The sequence below is a fragment of the Bombus flavifrons genome, chromosome 4 (genome assembly GCF_040668555.2).
Source record: "Bombus flavifrons isolate JBK064 chromosome 4, iyBomFlav1_principal, whole genome shotgun sequence".
Taxonomy (NCBI): domain Eukaryota; kingdom Metazoa; phylum Arthropoda; class Insecta; order Hymenoptera; family Apidae; genus Bombus; species Bombus flavifrons.
The window spans coordinates 14680858-14705934 of record NC_138445.1 but is presented as its reverse complement, the minus strand read 5'-3'; the positions used below and the strand labels follow the sequence as shown (position 1 = coordinate 14705934).

Here is a 25077-nt window from a genome sequence, read left to right as displayed (position 1 = left end):
AATAAAAGTTTTATAATAACGGTATCGTATAGATCGTATTATTACTTTGATGTTGTTACGATCGCTTCAAAATTAACTTACGGAGCGATGTTGTCGAGTTACGAGCGACTACAATAGTAAACTGATTAGCTTTAAGGTATATAATTTTGATTCGTATTCTGTATCTTGCGCGATAAGCGTATCGATAACGTTAATCGCAGAATATTAATTGAAATTGAATACTCTAAAATTAAATAAGTTTACGCAAACTCTCGTGGCCGACCTTACGACCCGACGATACCAATTCAGGGTTAATGTCTCGAATATTTAATCTCCCTGAATAACATACGTGTATATCTTGATATTCTTTATTTCAATTCGCTCGTAGTATTCGACTATTTTTCTAGATATTCATGTATTCCTTGGTAATATCTTGTACCCTAGGAATTAGATTAAATTGTTCCTGGTTTTCCAGCTCTATTTGAATTTCAATCTATTCGGAGGTTGGCGAAGAGATTAAATAAGACGTGTATATATTTTTTTTTTTTTAATGAAATTTAAGTCTTATTTATTTGTAGTTGAACGTCGTACACATGTCAGTCTCTGTCAAAAGTCTATTATCTAAATTCAGCGAGATTACGTAATCGCGAATGGCGATTTCCATGAAATTAGCATAAAATATTTGAATTGAATGTAATTAGCAGAGAAACTATGACTAAATCGAAGAGCGTGGAATTGATGGTACGTACTTGACAAGCACGTGTGAGTGCAAGAGTAGACAGGCGAAAAGCTAGAAATATTTTGGCACAGATTTCAATTTCGCCAGGAAAGAAGAATTTTAATTTCAAAGCGAAACGTACAGTTACATTATTTAGACTGCAGTGTAGCACGAATGACGTCACAGGAGGGACTCTAATCACGTTACACAATTAAATTCTTTCCTCTGTCGCGTTTTCCACGGAATTTCGTCGAAAGAAGGAATACGCGACTTGTCACAATCGTGTGACTCAGCCAGCCTGTGCACGTAAGAAGGATAGAGAAATTATCTTGTCACATAGGCTTCATAAAGATAAATATAATAAAAGAATCGTGCAACGTCTCGCCAATGTCACTCGAATTTCTCGCAAGTCCTAATTAAACTGAGAAACATATTCCTTTGAATTATACATCACGGACTAGATACTAGATCCGCGGCATGAGAATTTTATTAAATCGTTTGCTCGTAAATTAATCCTATCTGGTAAGCTGTAAATTATTCCTTTCGTTCGTTTATTCGTTTACCATTGAATTTTATTATATCGCTTGAATTCTTCGATTTGCCTGCGAATTTTCTGCGTTTCGAGATCCACCGTTTCGAAGAGCAGGAAAATAAAAGCGAAGGAAGAATCGAAAAAGCATTATACAATGTTAAAACGACATGGCGTAAAATCCAATTACATTAAAGGCTCCTTGTGCAGAGCCGCGTTTAGTGCATCTCGGGGCGGAAACGACGAGGCCACCTTGAAGCAACAGACCGAGAACACACTCGGTTACGTAGAAATTAGAGCTGTTACTATGCGACTTGTTGGGCACTCGGGTACTCGGCAAGTGGCTGGGAGAATAAAAAAAATTAACGTGTAACCTAGACGCATTTTTAGTCGGACATTTACAATGTAAAGCGTCACATCTGTCAATTGCTGTGTAAAAAATACAACCGTTAAATGGGCGATTTAATTGAACGTTAATTCGTTCGTTTCGATCAAATGTTCAGACTTGAACAAATTAGCCAAGTGGCGCGCGAATAATTCTAACGATGGTGTTACAGTCAAATCTCGCGTTATTCGTATCGTCGAGTTTGATTCTCCTAAAGAAAGTAGACATAGGTGGAAAATGTTTCGATTTCTAGCTCGAATCATTCGAACAGATTAGACGAAGCTGATCCGTAAAAAGAAAATTGCACAGATTTAACGGACTAAGAAAAGCGACTACAGTCGCGTAACTTAGATTCTAGCAGTCTACCGACAGTAATCCGATGACCTAATCAGACCTAGTGATCTAGTGGTCGAGTAAAGGTGCCAAGGAGAAAGTAGTTGAAAATAGTTGGAAAGAAACAGTTATACAACAAATAGCTGCCATTCCTAACGGTGAAGAAATGTCGTTAGAAATATACAGGGTGTCGCTGAACTGGCGGTACAAGTGGAAAGGAGGCGAGTCTGCGTGAGAAGATAAATGGAAAACCTAGAGTGGAATTTGTCCTATTGTTGTCGGGGAAACGGAGTTTGAAAATTCATGCAACATACTTGAATTTGGCTAATTATACCGGGGCTACTATTTTATATTTTCTGCGGATTAATCGTTTGATTTCTCGCATTTTATTATCACATAGAATTTTAATGAAGATTATTCGCCGATTTCACCGAAGAGGCTACCATCAAAGAAAATCGCATTCACGCGTATCGTGAATGGCATTCCACTTCAAAATAGATCTTCCTTGTTTCAGGGTTCGATAAAGTCAGACAAATGTAATTTAAACGTGGTAATTAAGCGATAAAACTTCGATATTAAAGAAGAAAAATAGAAAAATTATTGTTTGCCAGGACTGTTTACACGACGATATTAAAATAGAGATCAGAGTAAAATTTCCACCGTGATATCATGTGACAGCTAATAATATACAGGGTGGTTGGTAACTGGTGGTACAAGCGGAAAGGTGATTCTACGCGAAAAAGGAAGTCGAAAATATAGAATAAAAATTTAAAAATTTAAAAATTTAAAAATTTGAAAATTTAAAAATTTGAAAATTTAAAAATTTAAAAATTTGAAAATTTAAAAATTCAAAAATTCAAAAATTCAAAAATTTAAAAATTTAAAAATTCAAAAATTTAAAAATTAAAAAATTCACAAATTTAAAAAATTAAAAAAATAACGTCAATCGAGACAACGATCTACAGTGAGGTGCGTTATAAGGAGACGTGATAAAGTGCACGCGTACCGAGCGAAAATTCAAAGTCGATTTTCTCGAAAACAAAGCCTCAAAGGAAAAATTTTTATTCTATATTTTCGACTTCTTTTTTCGCCTAGAATCATCCCCTTTCCGCTTGTACCACCAGTTACCAACCACCCTGTATTTCTTATTTTCACTTTAATGCAATAATATTAAGCAGTAAAATTCTTCTGCGTGTAAACGCGGATAAAACAATTTTCCTTGAGTTTGATTGCGACTAACCATTTTTAGCAGTTCGTTAATAAATATTTCTGGGCAACGTATGGAATATATTAGCTTGTCCGAAAAGTGTCTTTCTCTCGCGAACGTGTTTCTTACAACAATGCACCTTCGTACAAAGGTGAAGCCAAGTCTGTGAAATGTCTCGGTGTTTATCTCAACAGAACAAAATGGATCGTACGTAATTCGACAAAACGATATAAAACATTGTGCGTCTATTATTTCCTCGTAAAACGAAAGAAACCTTCTGGACAACCTAATAAATGAAAAATATATGAAAACGAGATTACTCTCATAAATTAACGTCACGAGTACGAAGAAATGGAAAGTTTTGGCGAAATCCTTTCCTTTCGATATATCTTTACACTTTTTCTTAGAATCTGTCATTTTAATCGATGACACGCGGATACCGCGTGGTCTTGGAGACTTTATAAATCGTCGTGAAAATATTGCCACTCGATCGATCAATTCAGATTCCTCGAATTATCTACTGCCGCAAACTGGTTCGCGTAGTTTCTTGTCCGCTTCCGGACATGTCCGATGACATAATTTCTCAGTTGCAGAACCGCCAAACAACTTCTATCGACGATCAAACATGCTAGAATTACGTAACTGTTGTTTAAACGGAGATTCTTATCGCTGGAATTGTTCTTTCGAGCTTTTTCTTTGGCTTGCGAGGTTCCATTCGAATTGTATCGACTTTCCGAAAAAACGACCACCATTTGAATAATTATTCAGCGAAGTTCAGTGAAGTTCAGTGAAAAAGAAAGAACAGAGTTTCGATTTCACTGTTTCAATTGTTATTTGCTTTTCAACGTTGTATTTCTGATCGTATCGTTCGCGTAAACAGATTCCGCATGTTCACGATTACCTGCCGAATATTTTTAATTAATCGATGAATAAGCGCGAGTACAGAGTATTTCATTGGAAATGTATTGTTCGAGGATAGACAAATATTTAACAATATTTCAAAAATACACGAAGTAATACGAAACGGTATATTCGTATGATAAAAAAGAAGAAGAAAAACTGATCGAATAACATTATTCTGGATCGATATCCGAACGAAATTCCGCTCTTTTTACAATAATTGTTAACCGTTTAGAGAAAACCGTGAAAACGTATTTCGTATTTCATCTTGTACGCTGACGTTCCATGAACGTTTGAAAATCCGTGAAAAATACACCGTACAAAATACACGTGGCGTAATATTAAAAGCTGGTAATGTTTGACATTATAGAAATATTTATTACAAAAGTATCGCCGAGTTATTTCCTGAAAAAAGTCAGAGTGCAGAAAGAAGCGAGAAGAGAAAAAATGTTTCATCCCTGGTACGCTCAAAAGAGGCAATAAAGGTCAATGCAAATTCTCGTGCATCGATTCAACGCTCTTCGTTCATGAATTTCCGCGAATACTTTAAAAGCGAATTTACGCGCACGACAAAGAGAGAGAGAGAGAGAGAGAGAGAAAGAGAGCGAAAAAAAGCGGGGGTAAAGAAAAAACGGGGAGAATGAAACGAGAGGGCGAGAGAAGATCGTGCTTTTTATATTGTCACGCTAAAAATCTCGACTATCGTAGCCAGCTACAAAGGCGACAAAGCTCGCGACGGTCTTGGTATATTTATAAGTATTGAAGCACGAAGACGGGGGAAGATCGGTAAACACGTGCTTTCCGAATAAATATAGCGCGTTCCAAATGTCAGGATCATGTGCACCACGTTGAAATGCGCGTTCCCCCGGAACACGTCGCTGTTTTATCTTTCGAGAATATTGTAACTTTATCAGACCTAATAATCGATTTCCGATAGATTAGGAAGTTCCTGGAACGTGAATCGATTGATTGACTGAAGTTTCGCAAACATAATGCGGCGGCAACCCTTCCTGTGTGGGGAAATTATTGTTTTCCTCTCAGCGCCTTAACAAAGTTTACCGTGAAAGCTCAATGACTAAGGCTGTTGTTTCGAGCTTTCTGATAGAAAGAATCGCATCAATTTCTAGCGGATAATTTTAAAATTACAATTTTTTAAAACGCACGCTTTTCACTGGAAAATTTCGCTATATTTTCGAAAGTAAATATTTGGAAAGTTGCAGATTTGCCAAAGTTAGAACGATTCGACGAACACATTTGGTGCGTAAAGTGTAGTTCGTACGTGCAACAAGTTTGCAAAGTGTAAGAGGCGCGGCAAGTTTGATCCGTACAAAGTTGAGAGATTACTCACGGTGTATGTAATTTTAAGCGCTGACCTCGTGTTGGGTTCAAGTTTCGGCGTTCTCGTATTTCGAGATATTTTTTGAGAAACGAAACCAGACACGCTGCGATATCGATTTTTGGGACATTTGCTTGGGTCGTTTTAGCAACTCTAAAATATACCATTCGTTTGTGATAACCTGCTCCTGATTTGTGAAATTTTGGGAAATCGGTATCATATTACGGGACGGAAAAACAATTCAACTCTCTAGTTGAAACGTGCGAAATTTAAGTTAGAAATATAATTCTGTTTCTAAATTTGAATAATTTTGCCGATACGTTTCACAGTGTATTAAGAACAAATTAAATTGTGGAATAAATTCGATCGTAACAAAGTGTCCCTGATACGTGTAATGAAAGTTCAAGGTTTTATAATTTGATAAAAGTCGATCAGCCAAATCGAAAGATCAGACGGTAAGATACAAATTTCTAAGTTTATCACCGAAATGATCTTCGAATTCGATTGATTCGATCGATTTTTTAATTCGTTGGTATATCGTCGACTCAATTACATTTACGTGAATGAATCAACTGTTCAAACAGATAAAGTTCACGCATATTTCGTACGTAATAAATAAAAGTATTTTTGGAATAGAGATTATGTACTTTTATCAACGAAATGACTCATCTCTGACAGATTTGTTTCAAGCTTTACTAGCAAGTGTTTCTAAGAATCTGTAATGACTCGGTACTTAATATACTTGTCGTCTGATTATATTCTATTTCTATCGCTTAATGTCGCTAATATCTTTGCTTTATTTTTTTCGCCAAGTTCTATCTCACTCGATGGTAATTAACGTTCTTTTAAAATGATCCTCGATTATCTTTCTTCTGAAACGAATATCGAAACCTGGAAAACTTAATTTCGCTTTTCTTGCTGTGATTGGCGTTCCACTCGATTCTAATCTTGGATCTTGCAGACTATCTTGATATACGCGGCGAACTCGTTTATTTTTCGCACAAGAGAAACGCTATAGAGTACAATGCATATCTTGAAGAAAAAAAAAAAAGGAAAGAGAAAAGTGGGGAAAGGCGCCGATAGACCGAGCACTCTGAGAGCTAATCTAACTCTGTTGTCACGCTGGTGTCTGCTTCAACATTTTTACGATCGTCGTTCTCTCATCGAGCTTATCTGTGCGATCGCAAAGTTGAAACCGAAACCTCCAAGCCAACATTTTGTCAGCGTGCCGTGCATTTACGATTTTTTGCAAGTCTAACGTAACGCTTTCTCATGGTCACGACCACGGTTGCCCGATTCTTTCGTCTCGTCGAGAAAAATACGCGTTTCGACGATATTCTGACCTCTTTGTTACGATTCTTGCGTCGCTAGTATTGGGAATCTTAATAGGTACGAATATTGACGAATATTTTGCAGCTTATATCGTACAGTGGAGAGAATAATAACATCGAAACGTGATAATGGAGTGCCGTTTACTTTTCTCATAAATAAACTGCAGAAACTTGTGCAAATTCATGCTCCTACGAATGGATATAATTAAAGAAAATGAAACCTAGGGCGGAGAATATGTCTTTACCTATTTTATTATAACGAGCACACTATACTTGCCATGTTTTACATACTTCTGCAAAATTCATTTATTAACGTTATACGCTTCTTATTTCTTTTTTTTTTTACACTCTCAAATCTCTCGTAAATGCATAAAAAGCTGCGTTCTAGTCGTGAGATCTTCTTCGCAACAGCAACATATTTTCCGCGCCAATAGAGCTATCGAAGCACAGTCAGTATCACATCCGCGTTTCAAATAATTCGCTCTCCCATTGAACCGGCAGAAAATTTCCTTTCCATAATAGACGATCGCTGTTTTCTTTCTTGTTGCCTGATAAACTCGCCGGCGATAGATGATACGCGCGATGACTCTTGACCCGCGATTTCTCTTGTCTCGCGTTTATTGTTACACGCTCTCGCGTACAGTAGACTCGCGCACCGGCTGCCATGTCGCGATAATTAACAATGAATTTCCTTGTTTAGCGTACGATCGAGAGCCGTTCTGCAACGGTGACTTTCTCGAACGAGAATCGGCGCAAAATTGTGGAAAGTCGCCCCGGGTTTCGTATCTCGTAGCAACAGGAAATTCGAATCGATGATCGTGCATCGGCGTTTTCTCCTCTGTAAAGCAACGATTTTACGAGAAATTCTGAATTCGCGTTTTCTCTTCTTCTACTTTTTTTTCTATTGGTATTTTGTAATTGGATTGTAGAGATTTATTTAATTTATTAAATGTAACAGCGATTAGGTACTTCAGTTACTTTAAGGACGGTGGGGTAAGGTTAATTCGTACAAAATAAGGCAGGTTTTTGTGAATTATTTGTGACGACACAGTTAAAATTTCTTTATTAAAACCAATAGTACATTGAAGTATGACATTCGAAGAATATTGTATAAAATTTTCACGGAGAAATATTAAAAGATACGGCAATGGCAGCAATTATTCGGACGTGTCTCGGAAAAAGGGTAGAATTGCGGTGCCCCTGATAACTTGTTGCTGGATCATCTGAAATAAAAAAATCAAAGTTCATTCGTTAGGTAACAGTGTTCCCCAGGTAACGCTGGGAGGGTTTTTCGAAATTTCAAATTTTTCACTTTTTTGGAACACTTTGAAGGGATAAATTAGCCGATTTTGCGAAAATTTGCGGCTGATCTTCCCTTCAAAATGTTCCAAAAAAGTGAAAAATTGAAATTTCGAAAAACCCTCCCAGCGTTACCTGGGGAACACTGTTACCTAACGAATGAACTTTGATTTTTTGATTTCAGATGATCCAGCACCGAGTTATGAGCAAATCTACTTTTTTCCAAGACACGTCCGAATAATTGCTGCCATTGCCGTATTTTTTAATATTTCTCCGTGAAAATTTTATACAATATTCTCCGAATGTCATACTTTAACGTACTATTGGTTTTAATAAAGAGATTTTAACTGTGTCGTCACAAATAATTCACAAAAACATGCCTTATTTTGTACGAATTAAGCTTACCCCTCCCCTTCTTAAATATTCTATGGAATTTTTATATTTTTAAATTTTTTAATACAAATAAATGCATAAAATTCCGCGATCTACTTGTGACAAAATCGACGTCGATACTTTCTTTTACCTTTTTCTTTTAAACATTTCCTTCTTAGATAACTTGACCGCTTTCGAGTATATTAAATATGTAATCTGGTCATTTTGTTGGTATTTGCTGTAATATCGTCGACGATACGTCGATAACACGAACAATCGGTTGTCATAATATTGTTTTATGAATATTGTCGTGCTATTATGAATAATTGAGCTTAAAACGTTAACGCTATTGCCATATTAATGGATATTATTCTGCGAAGCATTTTATTCTAATTTTACAATCAGTCTTGTCATCGTTGAAATGCATCAACAGGTGGATTCATCACAGAATAGTCTTAGATACGCAATATGTATATCCTAAAAGCATAAAAGTGAAACAATAAGACAAAGAACGAAAGGAAGTTGCTTTGAAATTATTTCACCATTTATTTGGTCCTTCATTCGCCAGTTTCCTCGAGTATTTTCAATTGCTAAATAGAATTTAGATTATAAGGAAACGCGTGAACGTATAAATTTCGTAATTTTGTAAATTCATAGTATTCGCAACTTCAAAATATTCTAAATAAATTTCAAATTTATTTAACTATTATTTATTAAAAATTAGTTATTAAAAATTTATTTAACTTTTGTCCTAAAAGTATCTAAGTGGAGGCTATATATTTGTTAGGAATATAATAAATATAAATATACAATTATAAATACGATTATAATGGTAATTAAAATTGTAATGGCATTTTGATCTAACACAGAAAATAAGCGAAATTAATTTCTACAAATATCCAGTCTTGTTATAAATAAATAGCTAATGGGAAAACTACAATTATTACGTTGATTGTGAAATTACTATGAATAATAACGATGTTTGTGGTCCAATCTTAACGGTGCATAGTAAACGTTCATTGTTCTCTAAATTAATTTCGTCGGAAACAAAAGCCTGTTCGAAAGAGAAATTTTATTTCACATTTTCAAAAGAAATATCCTCCCTTTCGGTTCGCCGCTATCCATTGAAAGAGGGTGTCCTGAAATTATCGCATAAAATTGCTCGTACGAATTCTATCGCAACTTTCATTTATAATAATACTAATAACGTTGGTTTTTTTATAGCTAATTTCTTACGAATATATTATATTACATGAACTTTCCATTTATTCGTGTCGTTGATTTCTAACTGAAACGTTAATTGGTCTTACGTACCCAACGATATGACGAACGTTTTACATTACATTTTCAAATATTTGTACACATTTAATTTTTCTCTTTTACATTTTTAATGTAACTTATAATGCAATTTATATAATGCAACGAAATCAGATTTTCTATATCTATTTCCTCAACTCGTTGTAGTAAAATAATCTCAAAATACTCGGATAAAACTTTTTTTTTTTTAGGAGACCTCGCGAGTCTTTTTCATAAATTCTTTTCGACTGTAGGGTCTAATATGCAAAATAATTCTATCGCGATAGAAGGCCAACAACTACATTCGGTTTACTTATATTCGTCGTACGACAAATCGGTTCGCATCGCTAGAATTCGTAACAGTCAGGAATTGACACGACGCGCAAACATCGTCCATTTGTCCATCACAGTTACGGACTGTGACCACGTAAGGGGTTAAACGTAGTGTAAGCTAAAGCTGTAATTAATTGTGCCATTTCGTCGATTACCGTTCCATCACGTGGACAATGTCCTTGCCATTCGTCCACGATGCACGCACGATGTCAACTGCGCGAATTATCGTCTGACATAACAACGAAGATATTTTTCTTTATATGTGCTCTCGCTGTTCGAGCTCTCTGCCAAATAGTTCTACTGCCAATTTCGGAATCGACTGCGACATGGTCACTTTTTTTTTCCTAAGGAAAAATGGCTTGTTCACGCTGTCCGGAGACTAGTAGCGCGATGAATTTAAACGGAAACTGTGTTGATCGTCTTTCATGCCGGTTATCGTACGATTTTCCAACTAACTCGATGAACGAATACGATCAATTCGTAATATGCTGAAGGAATTTTACGGAACGTAATATTCTTTTAATATCTTCGATTCGCTATGTATATGTGGTTGAGTAAAAATGGCCCGACCGAGCTTCCTAGCGTCAGAGAAGAGCCAAAACGTCGAAGCTTCTTTACGAGTTAACGAATTCGTTAATGGTGAGTTGCACGACGGTACGAAAACGAGGTGGAATGTTGACGTTTAAAGCGAAACTTAAATGGTAAACAGGCGGCCGGTCGAGTACACCTATATTTATAGTTGGCTGCTTGGGCTTAAAATATCGCGGTACAGTGAAAACGCTGACAAGCAGATAAAGTGCAACGCGTACTGACAGCTTAAGCACGGCAAACGGTAAATAAAATTCTATTTGCCGTACCGTCATTGAATTCGGCTCGAATTTACGCATTTGTCTTGCGCTTAACCGATGAGTTTAATTAAGAGGCACGAACAAACATGCCTCGACGAAGTACGAAATGGCCTGTTTCCCAGACGAGGAACAGTTTTCGCGTAGAATCTCCATTTCTATGAAGCTCTTTCAATTTCCGGATTGACGCTGTCCACCACTGTGTAGATGGTGGATTTTTTAATCGAAAATTCGCAGATGCAAAAATACATAGGGCGCACGTAATAATATGCAGAAATATATAGAACATCAAATGCCAATAGATAGGTTTCAAGGGCATGGATTTTCAGGTTCTGGGTTTTAGGTTTTGAAGGTGGGAGATTCGTAAGCTTGGTGTTTCATGAGAAGCAACGTTTGCGTCGAATCACGTTGAACCTTAAAGTATGAATGGAGAAAATAAATAAGGCAAAAGAGATACAAAATATAAATTGAGCTACAGCGGATAAAAGAAGGTTTAAAATCAACGCGCTATGAATTTGAATAATTTTTATATTAACGATGTTTCGCGTTTATTTGTTGCTCTTATTAAGTTTATTATGAGTCCATTTCGTAAAATTACATAAATTGTCCTTTGGCCGCCACTGTAGACTGATTTAAATACAAATTAAAAAGGCTCGAAAAGATCGTCATTGACTTAAGAATCGATATGTTATCGATTGATGAATCTATTGAAGCGAGCAAAGATAACCCAACCGCATTGAAAATTCCACAGAAATGCAGTGGCTCTTTGGGAAAAGAGTTTCTACGGCCGCGTTCTTCACATTTTGTCACGTGTTTTCAGTTGGCCGTATTATCGCTGAGAAAATACGATGATGGATCGACGTTATATGTTTGTTCACGATCGATCAGCCAACAATGGCTCGTGGTTGGTAAAAAAGAATTCGGCGCGGCGATTCGCAGAAATTTTCCCCTGTGCCGCAATTTCGCAAACGACTATGCGCTTGATGGAAATTTATTACGCGAGTCCTTTGTCTTGCCCGCTTGTACATTCCAAGTATGTCGGCTCCTAAATCGTTCATGATGTATTGTTGAAAATACATTCAGAAGCACGCACGTATTCGTAAGAATTAACATTCGAAAAAGAACGAAACATATAATATATACAGGGTGGTTGGTAACTGGTGGTACAAGCGGAAAGGGGGTGATTCTAGGCGAAAAAAGAAGTCGAAAATGTAGAATAAAAATTTAAAAAATTAAAAAAATAACGTCAATCGAGACAACGATCTACAGTGAGGTGCGTTATAACGAGACGTGATAAAGTGCGCGCGTACCGAGCGAAAATTCAAAGTCGATTTTCTCGAAAACAAAGCCTCAAAGGAAAAATTTTTATTCTATATTTTCGACTTCTTTTTTCGCCTAGAATCATCCCCTTTCCGCTTGTACCATCAGTTACCAACAAAATATGTATATCCGTAACAAAGAATCGTAGAGTTTTTCACGTGCGATTTGTGTACGTATTTTAATTAGTTTTAAATTCTTCGAGAATCTTTTAAGTATCCTTAAGCTTTTACAATAATACGTTTACATTTTGTTATACTTCTCTTGTTTTACGCCGCGTACGGCACTACGAAGGCTGAGAAACGAGATGCACGAGAGCAAACAGCGTTCAAAGTTGGAAATTGCATCGACCGCTAACGTAATTACGAATTAAACATCGGTGGAAAGAAACGAACTGATTACAATCCGACACCATAGCCTGAAATACGTTCGTTTCGCGTGGTTTCCTCTTTATGCTCGTAGAATCTTGATGCGAGATAAATGTTTAAATTTTCGAAATGGCAAATGGCGATATTCATTTTGTTCGTGAAAATATTCTCTTTCCCCGATGCCTGATGCGATAAGATCGAGTTGCAATAACAATTTTATTCTTATCCAATAGTTTCCATTTGCTTGCATGACGTAACCGTTGCTTTAACGCGTTTCTTATCAATTACCAATAAAGAGATGCGTGCAACTTTATGGTAGGAAAATTGCACGAGTTCCAGCCGTGGCTGAAATATACGAACGTTCCGAGTGTGTCGTATGATGTATGCTTCTGGATAAATTCGAGTTCGCGTCGAAATGAAAGTTCTCTTTTACCTTAGGACTTTGTTGGCTGGCGTTCGAGACTTAGACGCCAACCAACGACAAAACAGCAAATTGGTCGGAGTGATTAATTGTTCTAGGAATTCGGATCGTCTTGCGGTTCCTATTTTACGGACAATTGCTATCACTTGGTAATGACGAAACTTTTTGAAGAAGAGCTTTATTGGTTTATAGCAAGCGTACACAGGATTATTTTTAGTACACATTTTGGTGTATTTGCGTGAATGCGTGTATCGTAGTATCTGATGTCGAAAGGTAGAAGAAATACAAAGCTGTTTAGTTACAAACAGAATGAAATAGAGTAAGGAAGATTGCACCTGCGGAGTCTCTGACACTCCATCTCGGCAACGCTTGTTACATATACATTTCAAATAGATATTCCATGTTTTCACTGAATATACGTTTACAATAGATATCTTGTAATTTCTGTATACATTTTCGGATTTTTACGAAATTTCACCAATATAATCGTGACAGTGGTGTCTCGTTAACGTATTAAAGAAATTTTTTAATGTCTCATACATTTAATACATACAACATAGACGTAAACGTCCTTCGTAGTAAACGTTGAAATATTTCCAGGAGCGTATACATAAGAAATCGTTTAAAAAAAGAGCTTCCACGACGAATTACAATCTCAGTATCTACGCAAAGTCCACTTTGCTGGCGATTTCGCTCGAAAACGGAAGTTCTTATCGCTCATCGATTTCTATCGGATCACGACCGCGTTGATAAGCGGAAAAAGAATTCCGCTTCCAGGAAGGGTGGGCTATTCTCTGTAATCGCAAAGTAAGCTCGCAGCATAGTAGCTAGTATATTCGTGGCCGATTGAATTACTCTACTTAGAAGAACTACTTAGTAGAAGAAGTAGAAGAAGAAAAAGAACAACTCTACTTAGTAGAAAATAGAAACGTGAACATGAAATATGTTCGATTGATTTTCATTGAGCTTTTAAGGATTGCGCTCTGTCAATACTAAAAAGACAAATTTTTCATTCTCTTAATTCTTTTACTATTCTGCGTTCTAAGTCCGTAGAATATCGTGATGGGGCTAACTTGTCAAAGTTAGAGTGGCAAAGAAATGATGGGGAAGTATACATCTTAAAAAGAGAGGATTCGTAACAGAAACCCTTGTTCGTGTTTGTTTTCTTACAGGAAAGCGAAAGAATGCTTCTTCAGCTTTGCCTGATAAATCTATTTCAACTTTTTAAAGACCAAATATTCATTATGTTCTATAAACGCATCTCTTAATTATCGCTGAAGAATTACATCTAATTGAATTATGAAATTTGTTAAATCTTATGCAGCTGTGACAACAAAAGATTCTATTGAATTATTGATTAATTCAACAGTTCGAGTCAAGCGACGTCCTAAGAAAACAGTTAACGTAAAACCGAAACATTGAGAAATCGCGTGAATCGATCAGACTCGAGATATTCTTTAACCTTAGAAAAATACAATTGGCTCGACGGTGTCTGAAATAACGCAACAGGGTTGCATTTCTCAGCGTAGTTTCTTAATTCCAGTTCCAACGTATCTCCTTAATTTATACGCTCGTGTATAATAATTCGGTCACGTGCCCGTGTGACTTATCTTTCTCAAACAGGGAACACCTGTATCCATTCTGCACGCTTCATTGAACTTACACATTGCTTTCCCGTGATAATATGTGCCGCCTTGTCTTGTGTCTAGATACTTCCAGAATTTTAGCGGGTAAAATATTATATAGCCAATGAAAACGAGAGGGACGTTTTGCGAATAAATATTTTCCACTCTTTGTATCCCAGAACGAAGACCGATTCCTCTGGAAAACAGATTGTCCGAGTTTCTGTACCTGCAAGAGGCCAAGGAGTTGATTTTTATCCAATTTAATCTCATTTCTAGGTCATTAACCTAAACTGCTCCTAAGCAGTACAAGAGTGAGGTTAGGTCGGCCGTACGTTCTTATGCGTCAAGTATTTGCACCTTAACCTAAAATAGCATCACTGGATTATATATGATTATAATAATCTGTGTTGAATTAATAAAACAAGATATTCGATGTTACTTCTGTTCTTAACGCTTATCTATGAAGGGTTAAAGGCTTGCCCATTAAAAGGTTAAGCAGTGAAAATGTCAAAAAAAAAGACTCGCGAATCGTAGACGATTTCTCGATTCTGCAAGATTTATTATAGTTCCGGGATTAAAGTAAGTGCATACATTGAAATGGGGGGAGGGGAATGCACAACGATGGCGAGTTTCACTTGTCTGGGATTGCGATATACGAGTGTAAAAAGATGAACGGTGCCTGCACGGCGTGTTCGTTTTCACTAGGGCTAACGTGTTCCGCGCTGAAGTAGGTTTCTAGGTTGATTTCAGTGAATCTTTTTTTTCCACCGACGCGACGCTCCACCGAAGGTGCTAACGGTAAAACCACGTATACGTGGCGACCTCTATACATATCTCATTCATCGACACAATTTACCTTTTTAAATTCACCTTTTATACATATACATATTTCCAAGCACGATATATTCTGGTTACTTTTGTAAAAATAACATAGTAAATGGAAGCAAAATATTTCCACATTAATTACTGACATTGTATAATAATAATATAAAGCATACGAAAATCTTCAGAATATTATTAAAACTCGGTTGGCCACTGATAAATCTTTTCAAACCGAGAAATTGATTTTCTTTTTTCGTTTCTTACGAGGCCAAAACATTCTAATATTTCTTAAATGTTTCATGATTGATCATATTCTGTTTGTGTTCTCTGGAGATTTGTGTAAGTCCTGGATTAACAGACGAGGCAGATTAATTTATATAAATAAATTAAAATCCAATTAGTTACAATTCGATTAATGCAATATTAACATAATCCGATTAATATAATGGAAACTTATTCATGCAATTAATGAAATCGCATATTGATTCAAGAATTCATAAATATTTATGAATTAGACAATGCAAATTAAAGATGTTTAGCAGAAAATTGGAATAATCATGTTTTCTAAAAAATGGTTAAAATTACTCTAAAGAGATAATTGTAATATCGCATAAATATGTATTATAGTGGCAAGAAGTCTAAAAAGACCCTACAATAGATCTTTCCGTTTCATTTATCTCATCTTACCACTATTTCCATTATTAATTAAAAGATTATTTATTGTAATATTATTTCTTTTCATTTATTTCATTTCGGCATTATTATCCTTACCTGAATATTTAAAAAATTCTAACGCGACATTATTCGTTAAGGCTCCCTGATTTCTATCACGTATATTGTCTTAAATCAATTCATCTAGAGGTAAAATTGTTACGAATTTATTTCATTCATTCAATCAAAGTTGACGTAAGAATTGGTTACCTTTTCATTATCAATTGAGAACGTCGAAAGGGCCGACGTAAATTGAATAATAGACGTATAGGGTTGGCAAGATGGATTCGACCTTGAAGCGAGCGCATTGCGAAGCGTGGAGTCGCGTTGGTGGCTGTTCGTGTACCGGCTGCCAATTATTCTGGTTATTCCGGTACGTCGATCTGAGCGCTCTCACTTTTTCCTATCCGTCATCGCAGTTTGAGATGTTGCCGGCGTCTTCTGCTTCGGAAGCTTTCGTTACGTAAAAAGACGATTTCGTAAATCGTCTCGACATCCTGACGGAACGACGCGCCGCGCTATTCGTCGTGTACCCCGAAGTATCGACGCCTATATTTGTTCGATGTGCGTTTCAAATTCACAAACGTCCGTAAAGAGGCGACTGTCAGTCGAACGTATTTTCATTGCGCGATACCGACGATTGGCGTCGATACGTAACTCATTCGAGTAAATAACCTTGCTCTCGTGGAAAAAAAGCGTTCAAAGTGTAAATTATAAATTATAAATATCGCATTAAGTTGTGATACAGAAGTGTCGATCGTATTAAAATATATTATTGTGTTTCAATACTTCAGTACATACTTCCGTACTTACCTTCGCTTGATGAAAAGTAATTACAGCGAGAAGGTTTGAAAGACAAACTTTTTCATGTTGCTTTTTATAGAAAAAAATATCACGTCTTCGATTATTAGTAAAAGTAATTTGTAGAAAGCAAATATGGCAGAACATATCTCTTTCTGCATGCGTTCATATTTGATTAAAAAATCATTAACGTAAAATACTTCAAATTAAATTCGAATAGCGTGAATTCGATTAATGAACGTGTTCTCGGAATGTTGACCTAGACATTTCTATTTGCGAGCAGTACAAATCCTTAAAACCAGATGCATAAAATGACGGAAGCACTTCTTCGAAACTAAACTGTCTGTTTCGCTTGGCATCTACGCAAAACTTTCGTGCCAAAGATAAGGAGAAAAGTCTTCTTTCTTCGGCGCTACTTGAAATCTTTTGAATTAAACACATTCAACAAGATCACGCGCAACTAGCGCCACCGATAAATTTAAAAGATTTTAACGCGACATTAGTTTTACTTTTTCCTTGTGAACATATCCGTTTCTGTTGCTTATAATTAAATTGTAACTAAATGATCTAATCACAATTCATACCATATAATCTATATATTTTGTAATATTTTTTATATTCACCTTTCTCTCAATTTTTTAATTGTATGCAATATTTTTCCATGTTACCATTTGCAAATAATTATTAACTAATTGAAGAAATCGTATAAACGTAATTTCATTTCATAATCGAAATTTTTACGAAACACGTAACCTTACTACTTTTATAATACAAATTTGAGAAAAATACGGGATAAAAATTAAACTTTGTATTTTTCGCAAGTATTCTTTTGCTACTAGTTTAGCATTTTTGAGTTGGAATATTGATTAATTAACAAAACATAGATGAATAGAATTTTCTAAGATGCGTCATAGTCACAATATGCATATATACATCGTATCCTGGTTTTGCATACAAGCTTTACCTCTAATCGATTTTATTCGAGCTTCGAGATGTCGACTAATGTCATTATGACAACGCAGATCCCCTGGAATTTGCGTAGTCGAGCAAACTTTTTTTCAGTGATAGAATTTGGTCTGCTGCATATTCGTAATGAATTATCGTGACAAAGTATTACGACAATTGTTTCGGATTCTTTGGGTGAGGATTTTAAAGAATATTTATTACGTGTGCGGATACTTATGAAAATTGGCGCAAGATTTGGCACGTGTCAAACATTCACAACTTGTAATCGCTTCCTTGTTGGAAACAAATCGAAAATATCTTACAATGACCTGACGTAGAATCTCCGTTACTTTTATAAATATATATCATTTTGCGTTTATTATTTTTTGAAATATGCGTACGTCACGTTTTGTCTTCTGGACCTAACCTTCGTTCATTTTACACGGACCAAATATTGTATAAAAGCAATAGTTCTTCAAGAAAAATTCAAGTAGAAAAATTAAATATATGTTTCTTTATAATATAATTGTTATTATATAACATAATTATAAAAATTGTGTTTATGTTACAGTTTCCTGGTGAGTGCATCCTCACATACATGGAGTTTCAGCTGGATAGTGCAGAATACTGCCAGGCTCAACACAAATAGAGAGACACGCCCAAATACCCTAGAATCTGCTAGGTACTATTAAAAAAGAAACAAGGAAAGAACATCTTAATCAGGCAAAGAAAAATTTTTTAATACTGGGATCATTGCCTCGAAGTCAGAAAATCATCAGCTAGTCATCACGCAAAACATAGAAGAATTAAATAGATTCAATTGTTAATTTACAATATTAAATGCAAGCATTGTAGTTACTGAGCGCACCTGATCCAGGCGCAGCCAGTGCCAAATAGGTAAGCATCAAAGTCAGTGACTGTTGTTATATATAAGCTGGATCGTGCAAGGGTTGTCACAGTGATCTCTTTTCAGATAATCTTCCGAATCATAGTCAAGGATCCCAAGTGGGAATCGATCGCATATCAACAACGCCTAATGTAACGTAGCCCTCACCTTTTCAGCGAAATTTGCACCTTAACAACCCTCCTTGAGGTCTACATGTGAACCCATTGTTCTGTCCTCTGTAAAAAAATAACAAAGTATTCAATTAGTTAAATGAAAAACAACTTTATAAGACTGACATCTATGGGCTAAGTTGTCAAATTCAGCCTTTGTTGCTTCATATAGTGTGGCACATTGCAAAAATAAAGAGAAACAGTGTCGTACAAAATTATTAAAAACATAAAACTTAGAAGGATAAAAGGAGTAGGAGTTTTACACCACTTGTTGTCCAAGAAGGAAATGAGCAACATGAGGGTGAAGGATATCAGACCAGAACCCGCCGAGATCGAATACAAAAACATGAAGTTCCTTATTACTGATCGGCCCAATGATCAGACCATTCATACTTTTATTCAAGTACGTTTTTCACTTTTTTTCACACACAAATATTAATAAACCGTAATACGATATAATAAACATTGTTCTTCTAACAGGAACTGAAAAAGCACAATGTTAAAGAAGTAGTGAGGGTCTGTGAACCAACGTACAAAGTTGAGGAACTTAAAACAGAAGGGATCAATGTCATAGACTTGGTATTTGATGATGGCACATTTCCACCAAATGAAGTAAACATTATTTTGATAGTATTCTGAAAGTAACCACACAATATAATTTATTTGATTTTAATAACACAATTTTGATCATAGGTCATTGATGAATGGTTTGAGCTGCTAAAAAATCGATTTCGCGAGTCTCCTGATGCATGTGTAGCAGTACATTGTGTCGCAGGACTTGGTAGGGCACCAGTCTTAGTTGCACTTGCCCTTATTGAGCTGGGACTTAAGTATGAAGATGCAGTTGCGTTAATTAGGGAGTAAGTATATATTCATTTTGATTTATCTTTATGCAATTGCTTTATATATGAGGTAGATACAAATGTTGTTTACTTTTGCAGTAAAAGACGAGGCGCTATCAACTCAAAGCAGCTGGCCTATCTTGAAAAGTATCGTCCCAAATCTCGGTTGAAGCTCAAGAATGGACAAAAGAACTCCTGCTGCGTCCAATAGATCAAACGATTTCTTTGAAAAGTTACTAATTCATACTGATTGGTATACCTAATTGTATAGGTTTTCGCGCCTGATAACAAGAGACATACTGTATCAACTCAGTTCTGAAAGGCCTATCAATGGAAATGCAACTGTACTTATGAAACAATTTTAATAGTATATTTTGCACCGTCTGATTCTCCAGCATAAATGAAGCAGTTAAAGAGTAAAATAAATTGTGTATCATTATTTGCACTCTTCTTTTACGAAATTTTTGTATTTATTTTTGATACTAAATTAATATAAAGTATTACAGAAAAGAAAAAGCCTTAACATGGTATGAATAATAATAAAATTCGAATGGATCTGATCGTTTGTATAATGAATAAACAAAAAATGTAATCAACTTTAGTCACTTTAAGATTATTGTGTACAAGTATTTTAGAAGGCTGCATTTACTTGGTCCAATAAAATAAAATACACAATGTTACTAATTAATTTGTGAACATTAGTTAATATGTTATTTATGCAAGATACTTTAAGGATGGTTGGGGTAGACACCATTGGATTAGTATGATTTGTAGTAAAATGTGGTTCCTTTGGTACTGCAACTGTACCCAGCCGTCATCAAATTTAGTTATTTAAAAAGTTAGTGCAATAAGAAAATAACTCACGTTCTCCATAATGATTAAATAAAAGGAATAAATAAATGTTTTAAGCAATTCAATATATTTACTTTCAGATTGTAATTAAGTACATATTTTCTGCAGATGTTTTGCATATAACACAAGCAAGAAGAAACATGAGTGAACGCTGCGTTGTAAATATTCTTTAAATATTGTTTTCTATTTTATATTATCACATCAAATTTGGTATACATTAGTAACAATCAACATAGAAATTGCAATACGCATTTCCATATACTTATCACACATGAATAAATTTTCGAGCTTTGTATGAAATAAAACGATTTGCACAAAAATTAGCAAATTTTTTAAACTATCAAGCATTAATTTTGAAAATATAACAAACAAAAGGAACATTGCGTTGCATTTCCAATGGCATGCCGAATTGATGAGTGTTCTTAACTCTTACTGAACTTGAAATCTGCGTTAACTTGAAATAACGAATATTACGAAACAAAGTGAAGAAAAAAAATCACTCCAGAGTTATATATCACTTTTATCGTAGCTTAACGGCAATTTCACCAAAATTTTTAAAAAAACACCCACTTTTATTCGATAAATTTTAAAAGGCTGCATACGCATTTTGTGTGGAGCATATATTGTAATCGTAATCGCAATTTTGGTAAAATTGTCGGTGATGCTGTACGCCACACTAAACTGTGTTCAGAAGATAGAAAAAAAATTCGCTCCTAAACTAATGAATGTAATATTTAGATCATTTCATGTGTCTGCAGATTTAACGTGAATGTACGTTTTCTGTATATAATTATGATACATGAATTGCGTTCATAATCGTTTCTCGTGCTTATAGCGAAGGTTGCGTGATATGCTGACGAACTATCGTAGTCGATGTTTGTATTTTTTTCCTGTCCCAGGTTTTGGTAATTAGCGTGTAAGAAACCCAGATGAAATTTTTGTACGGAACTGTTAACTAAATAATGAATTTAATTGCACGATACGCCAATAATAAGATATATTCGTCCTTTTTGTGCATAACTTTTAAGTACCATTGTATAACCACTGTACATTCACCATAATCGCAGACTCGAAATGAAATTTGAACCTGGTACAGCTACTTTTTTGTAATGTTAAAAAAACTGCAATATTTTTTACCAGAGGATGGGACGAGGGACATTCGTAAAAAAAAAGAAAAATTATCGAGTCTTAGATCCGAAAATGAATAATTTTCTAATTATTCAATTTTTCTTTTCTCTATCTCCTTAGGTTTATTGTTAACAATTGATGACGATCGGTGAAATGTTCTTAATTTCCCTTTTCTTTACAATGAACTTCTTTTTTTCTTTTAAGTAAGATATTGATACTTTAATTAGGTATACCTACTAGCAATTCATCGTAAAAGTTACCATCAAATTTTTGTCATGTGAAATTTAATTTTGCAAATCGATTCACTTCTTCAAGCGGTTATACTTCACTGTCTGAAGTAGTTACGTTTATGAATGAAGATATTTTATCTGTGATACATTTTTTGCGAAAAAAAGGCGAAAATTAGAAAGGACATCAAATGATTGGACTTATTGCAGAACGTGGTATCTATGAAAATGATATTTAAAGATCTTTTTCACGGTTGACCAGAATTGTAATCCACAGTTAAATCGAATAGTCAATTGGTATTCATAGATCTTATTTAAAATTGTATTTAGCAATATGTTTTAACCTGAATATTTATTATATCGCGTATTCACAGAGTATTAATAGAGGAAAGAAAGAAAGATTTCGTTCTCGAAGAATTGAATCGAAACGCTGTGTCAAATTTTATTTTATTATTCAGAAGATGAAAAATGACCCATAAAATGCACGAGATGTTTCGTTTAATCGCTGCTATTTTATAAACGGCGATTATGAACATTCGTTTCATATGATTTTACGTTAAGAAAAATATAAAAAAATAATAGTGTTTCAATTCATATAAATAATAAAGAACAGGAACAACTTAGGTAGCAAAGAAATCCTCTATTTTGAACCGACGTAATGAAGTAAGAACAGTCACTCCTTTCGAATCGATTATGCAAAAAATAAATTTAACGAGTTAGCGCAATTTAAACAAGGATTATGATTATTGTATATTTGATTTATTAATGTAATTTCCTACCTAATGCTGTATTAAAGACATTAATTAAATTAAATGAAAAATTTTGTTATATTGTAAAACATCAGTAATGAAATAAAAAAGAATGGAAGTCGTTTTGTGAAGAAACATTTTGTGATGTATCATTTATATGTCTGATGCGTTGCAAAATAAAATGTTTCGTTACAACTTTTCTTTTGCAAATGTGTGAAATCGTTTATTTCAGATAGCTTCGTTATACTACAGTTTTTTTTCTTCCTCTTTTATAAAATTAAAAGTATTTCGCGAATATAATAATCTGCACGAAACTATGGTTTAGGTAAGTATACTTGTTTTATTTCTTACATTTTGTTCTGTCGTTTTACATAAACATGTCGTCGTATCCTGGTGGAGGTAAGTGGTCGTTGTCTGGGTCACGACGTGGTCTTGGTTGATTAATGTCCGGCGGGCCAAAAGGATCAAATTTTGCAAATGGTGGTACTGCACCTCTATAATAAGATAATAACGAAAATGGCAGTGTTAATACAAATAAAAACATATCTTTTATATTTCTTTATTATTTACTTACGGTGGTAGTCTACCAGGAACTCCTAAACCAGGTCTAGATGGATTCATACGATTACGTTGTGATGAAAATGGATCAAAAATCATACCACTACCCTGGGCAAATGGATTTAAATCTGCGGCGCCTACCCTTAAAGGATCAGCATCACGGTTCCTTTAAAATTTTAAACAAACATAAAATATTCAACATAAAATATTGGCATAAAGTTACTGTTTGCTTTACAAATAGAGTACTGCAAATAGAATATAATTATTTTAGGCATGTCATGGAGAGAGTAAAAATGTTTATACCAATCACGTTTGCAGGACCAATTGTATTCGTAAAATGTAAGATTTTTAATTCTCAAGACGATTGCTTTTTCATGCTTGAAATTAAACGGTAAAGATTTAAAATTCAAAAATTGATGAAAAGTCGTCCAGATTTATATCATCGGAATTATGAAAATTCTGTAAAGATGTTTCAAACATGTTATTTGTAAATTTAATGTATTAAAATCGCATCGATTCTTCTCTTTTTATCTCCCTGTCAGCCTTTATTATACAAAGATGATAACAGACATTTCTTTTTATATAAAATTACTCATAGTTTTCTTATGAATCGATGCGAATATTACCATGGATATGATGCAGACGACGGGCGTGTCGACTCTCCTACCCTTAATGGATTGTCTCTTGATTGATCATTTGTAAAGCTTGTTTGAGTAGAATTTACGACCATATTGCCAGGAATCAATGCGTGTATAAGATCTTCCTGAATTACATTTATAACATTTTGATATGAAGGTATTACAGATTCTAAATCTCCATGAAGTTCATTTACAGTCTGATTAATTGGAAATTGAACAGTGGACACATTTTGATCATCAACTTTCTGCAGAATAAAATATTTACAGTTATTATTTTGTCATTGTAGATAAGACAGATTGCTTCATAACGCGTAACATATTATGTAGTTTAAATTACCAACAAATTTATAAGTAAATCTTCGTCAGACTTTATACCATGAAATATGAACAATTTGCTGTCCTTTATATAACGTAATGCATAATTTGGACGTGTGTTCCATCCTTCTGGAAGTAACTGTGATCCTTTTTCTGTTGGTTCAAATGCTTTCTGATACAAAAAAAAAATAAAACCTTTTGTAATTATCACTAGAAGATTACTCTATTCCTACAATTTTTATATATATTATAATAGTGCTGGGATAGAAGTTTCACTGTACTATCTTCAAGCTTATACAATGACAATATCTGTATCTATATTAAAATCGTATTATAAATCATTTATTACATTGGACATGCCGAAATGAAGATTAGTACAGGTTATGCACTACAAAATTTCAATTAGAACTTATATATGTACCTTCTTTCTTAATTATACGAATAAATTTGCAAAAACAATATTACTACATAAAGCATTAGAATTGCGCAATATTTTATAAAGCACAGTTTTTTAACAACTTACAGAATCGCCGATTCCAATACATCTGAATCCATATTTTATAAGGTACCAATGAACGAATAATATTAAAACATCTTCCTTTTTTGAAATCTGGCTATTATATATTTCTTGTACAAGTTCAAAGCCAAAGACATTCCTTGTATCACCCATTTTGGTATCTGAGTGACAGACGAGTTTTGAAGTTTATAAGTTTACGCCATTGGTGTTTGAATGCAATTGACGATTTATTTTCCGGAACCGGTATAATGTTTCAACGATTATTCATTATTAATTTAAAAAATGTTGAATTGTATTTTAAATCATCGCAATATATCGTCAA

The 25077-nt window shown here is 34.7% G+C and overlaps 2 protein-coding genes and 1 long non-coding RNA gene across 4 annotated transcripts; 1 reads left to right on the top strand and 2 right to left on the bottom strand.

The window, feature by feature from the left end:
• Positions 1–12691: 12691 nt before the first annotated feature.
• LOC138178683 (uncharacterized) lies at positions 12692–15420 on the bottom strand. The gene is made up of 3 exons (XR_011172782.1): positions 15186–15420; positions 14880–14957; positions 12692–14820 (listed from the first exon to the last, which is right to left on the bottom strand). It is a non-coding gene; the product is annotated as an uncharacterized LOC138178683 (long non-coding RNA).
• Positions 15421–18443: 3023 nt separating this feature from the next.
• On the bottom strand, positions 18444–25039 carry PI31 (Proteasome inhibitor 31 kDa). Of its 2 annotated transcripts, XM_069110801.1 has the most exons (6): positions 24762–25039; positions 24261–24410; positions 23912–24168; positions 23302–23451; positions 23079–23221; positions 18444–18995 (listed from the first exon to the last, which is right to left on the bottom strand). In XM_069110801.1, the coding sequence occupies exons 1-5, from the start codon at positions 24906–24908 to the stop codon at positions 23095–23097; spliced, it is 831 nt and encodes a 276-aa protein (XP_068966902.1). In that variant the 5' UTR covers positions 24909–25039; the 3' UTR covers positions 18444–18995; positions 23079–23094. The 2 variants fall into 2 exon arrangements, with proteins under 2 accessions (XP_068966902.1, XP_068966901.1); XM_069110800.1 differs by lacking the exon at positions 18444–18995 and having other exon boundaries at positions 23048–23221; positions 24762–25033.
• On the top strand, positions 18995–22937 carry LOC138178670 (PRL-1 phosphatase). The gene is made up of 4 exons (XM_069110776.1): positions 18995–19332; positions 19410–19541; positions 19623–19789; positions 19871–22937. Exons 1-4 carry the CDS (start codon positions 19216–19218, stop codon positions 19980–19982), a joined length of 528 nt encoding a protein of 175 aa, XP_068966877.1. The 5' UTR covers positions 18995–19215; the 3' UTR covers positions 19983–22937.
• Positions 25040–25077: the final 38 nt, after the last annotated feature.

What these genes read in the sequence shown, in the direction of transcription:
- LOC138178670 (XM_069110776.1), top strand. Translation starts at nt 19,216, where the DNA reads ATGAGCAACATGAGGGTGAAGGATATCAGACCAGAACCCGCCGAGATC. An exon ending in CCATTCATACTTTTATTCAA is followed by an intron (nt 19,333 to 19,409) that starts GTACGTTTTTCA and finishes TTCTTCTAACAG; the next exon opens with GAACTGAAAAAGCACAATGT. An exon ending in GCACATTTCCACCAAATGAA is followed by an intron (nt 19,542 to 19,622) that starts GTAAACATTATT and finishes TTTTGATCATAG; the next exon opens with GTCATTGATGAATGGTTTGA.
- PI31 (XM_069110801.1), bottom strand. Translation starts at nt 24,908, where the DNA reads ATGGGTGATACAAGGAATGTCTTTGGCTTTGAACTTGTACAAGAAATA. An exon ending in TCGTCTGCATCATATCCATG is followed by an intron (nt 23,452 to 23,911) that starts GTAATATTCGCA and finishes AAAATTTTAAAG; the next exon opens with GAACCGTGATGCTGATCCTT. An exon ending in GTTCCTGGTAGACTACCACC is followed by an intron (nt 23,222 to 23,301) that starts GTAAGTAAATAA and finishes ATCTTATTATAG; the next exon opens with AGGTGCAGTACCACCATTTG.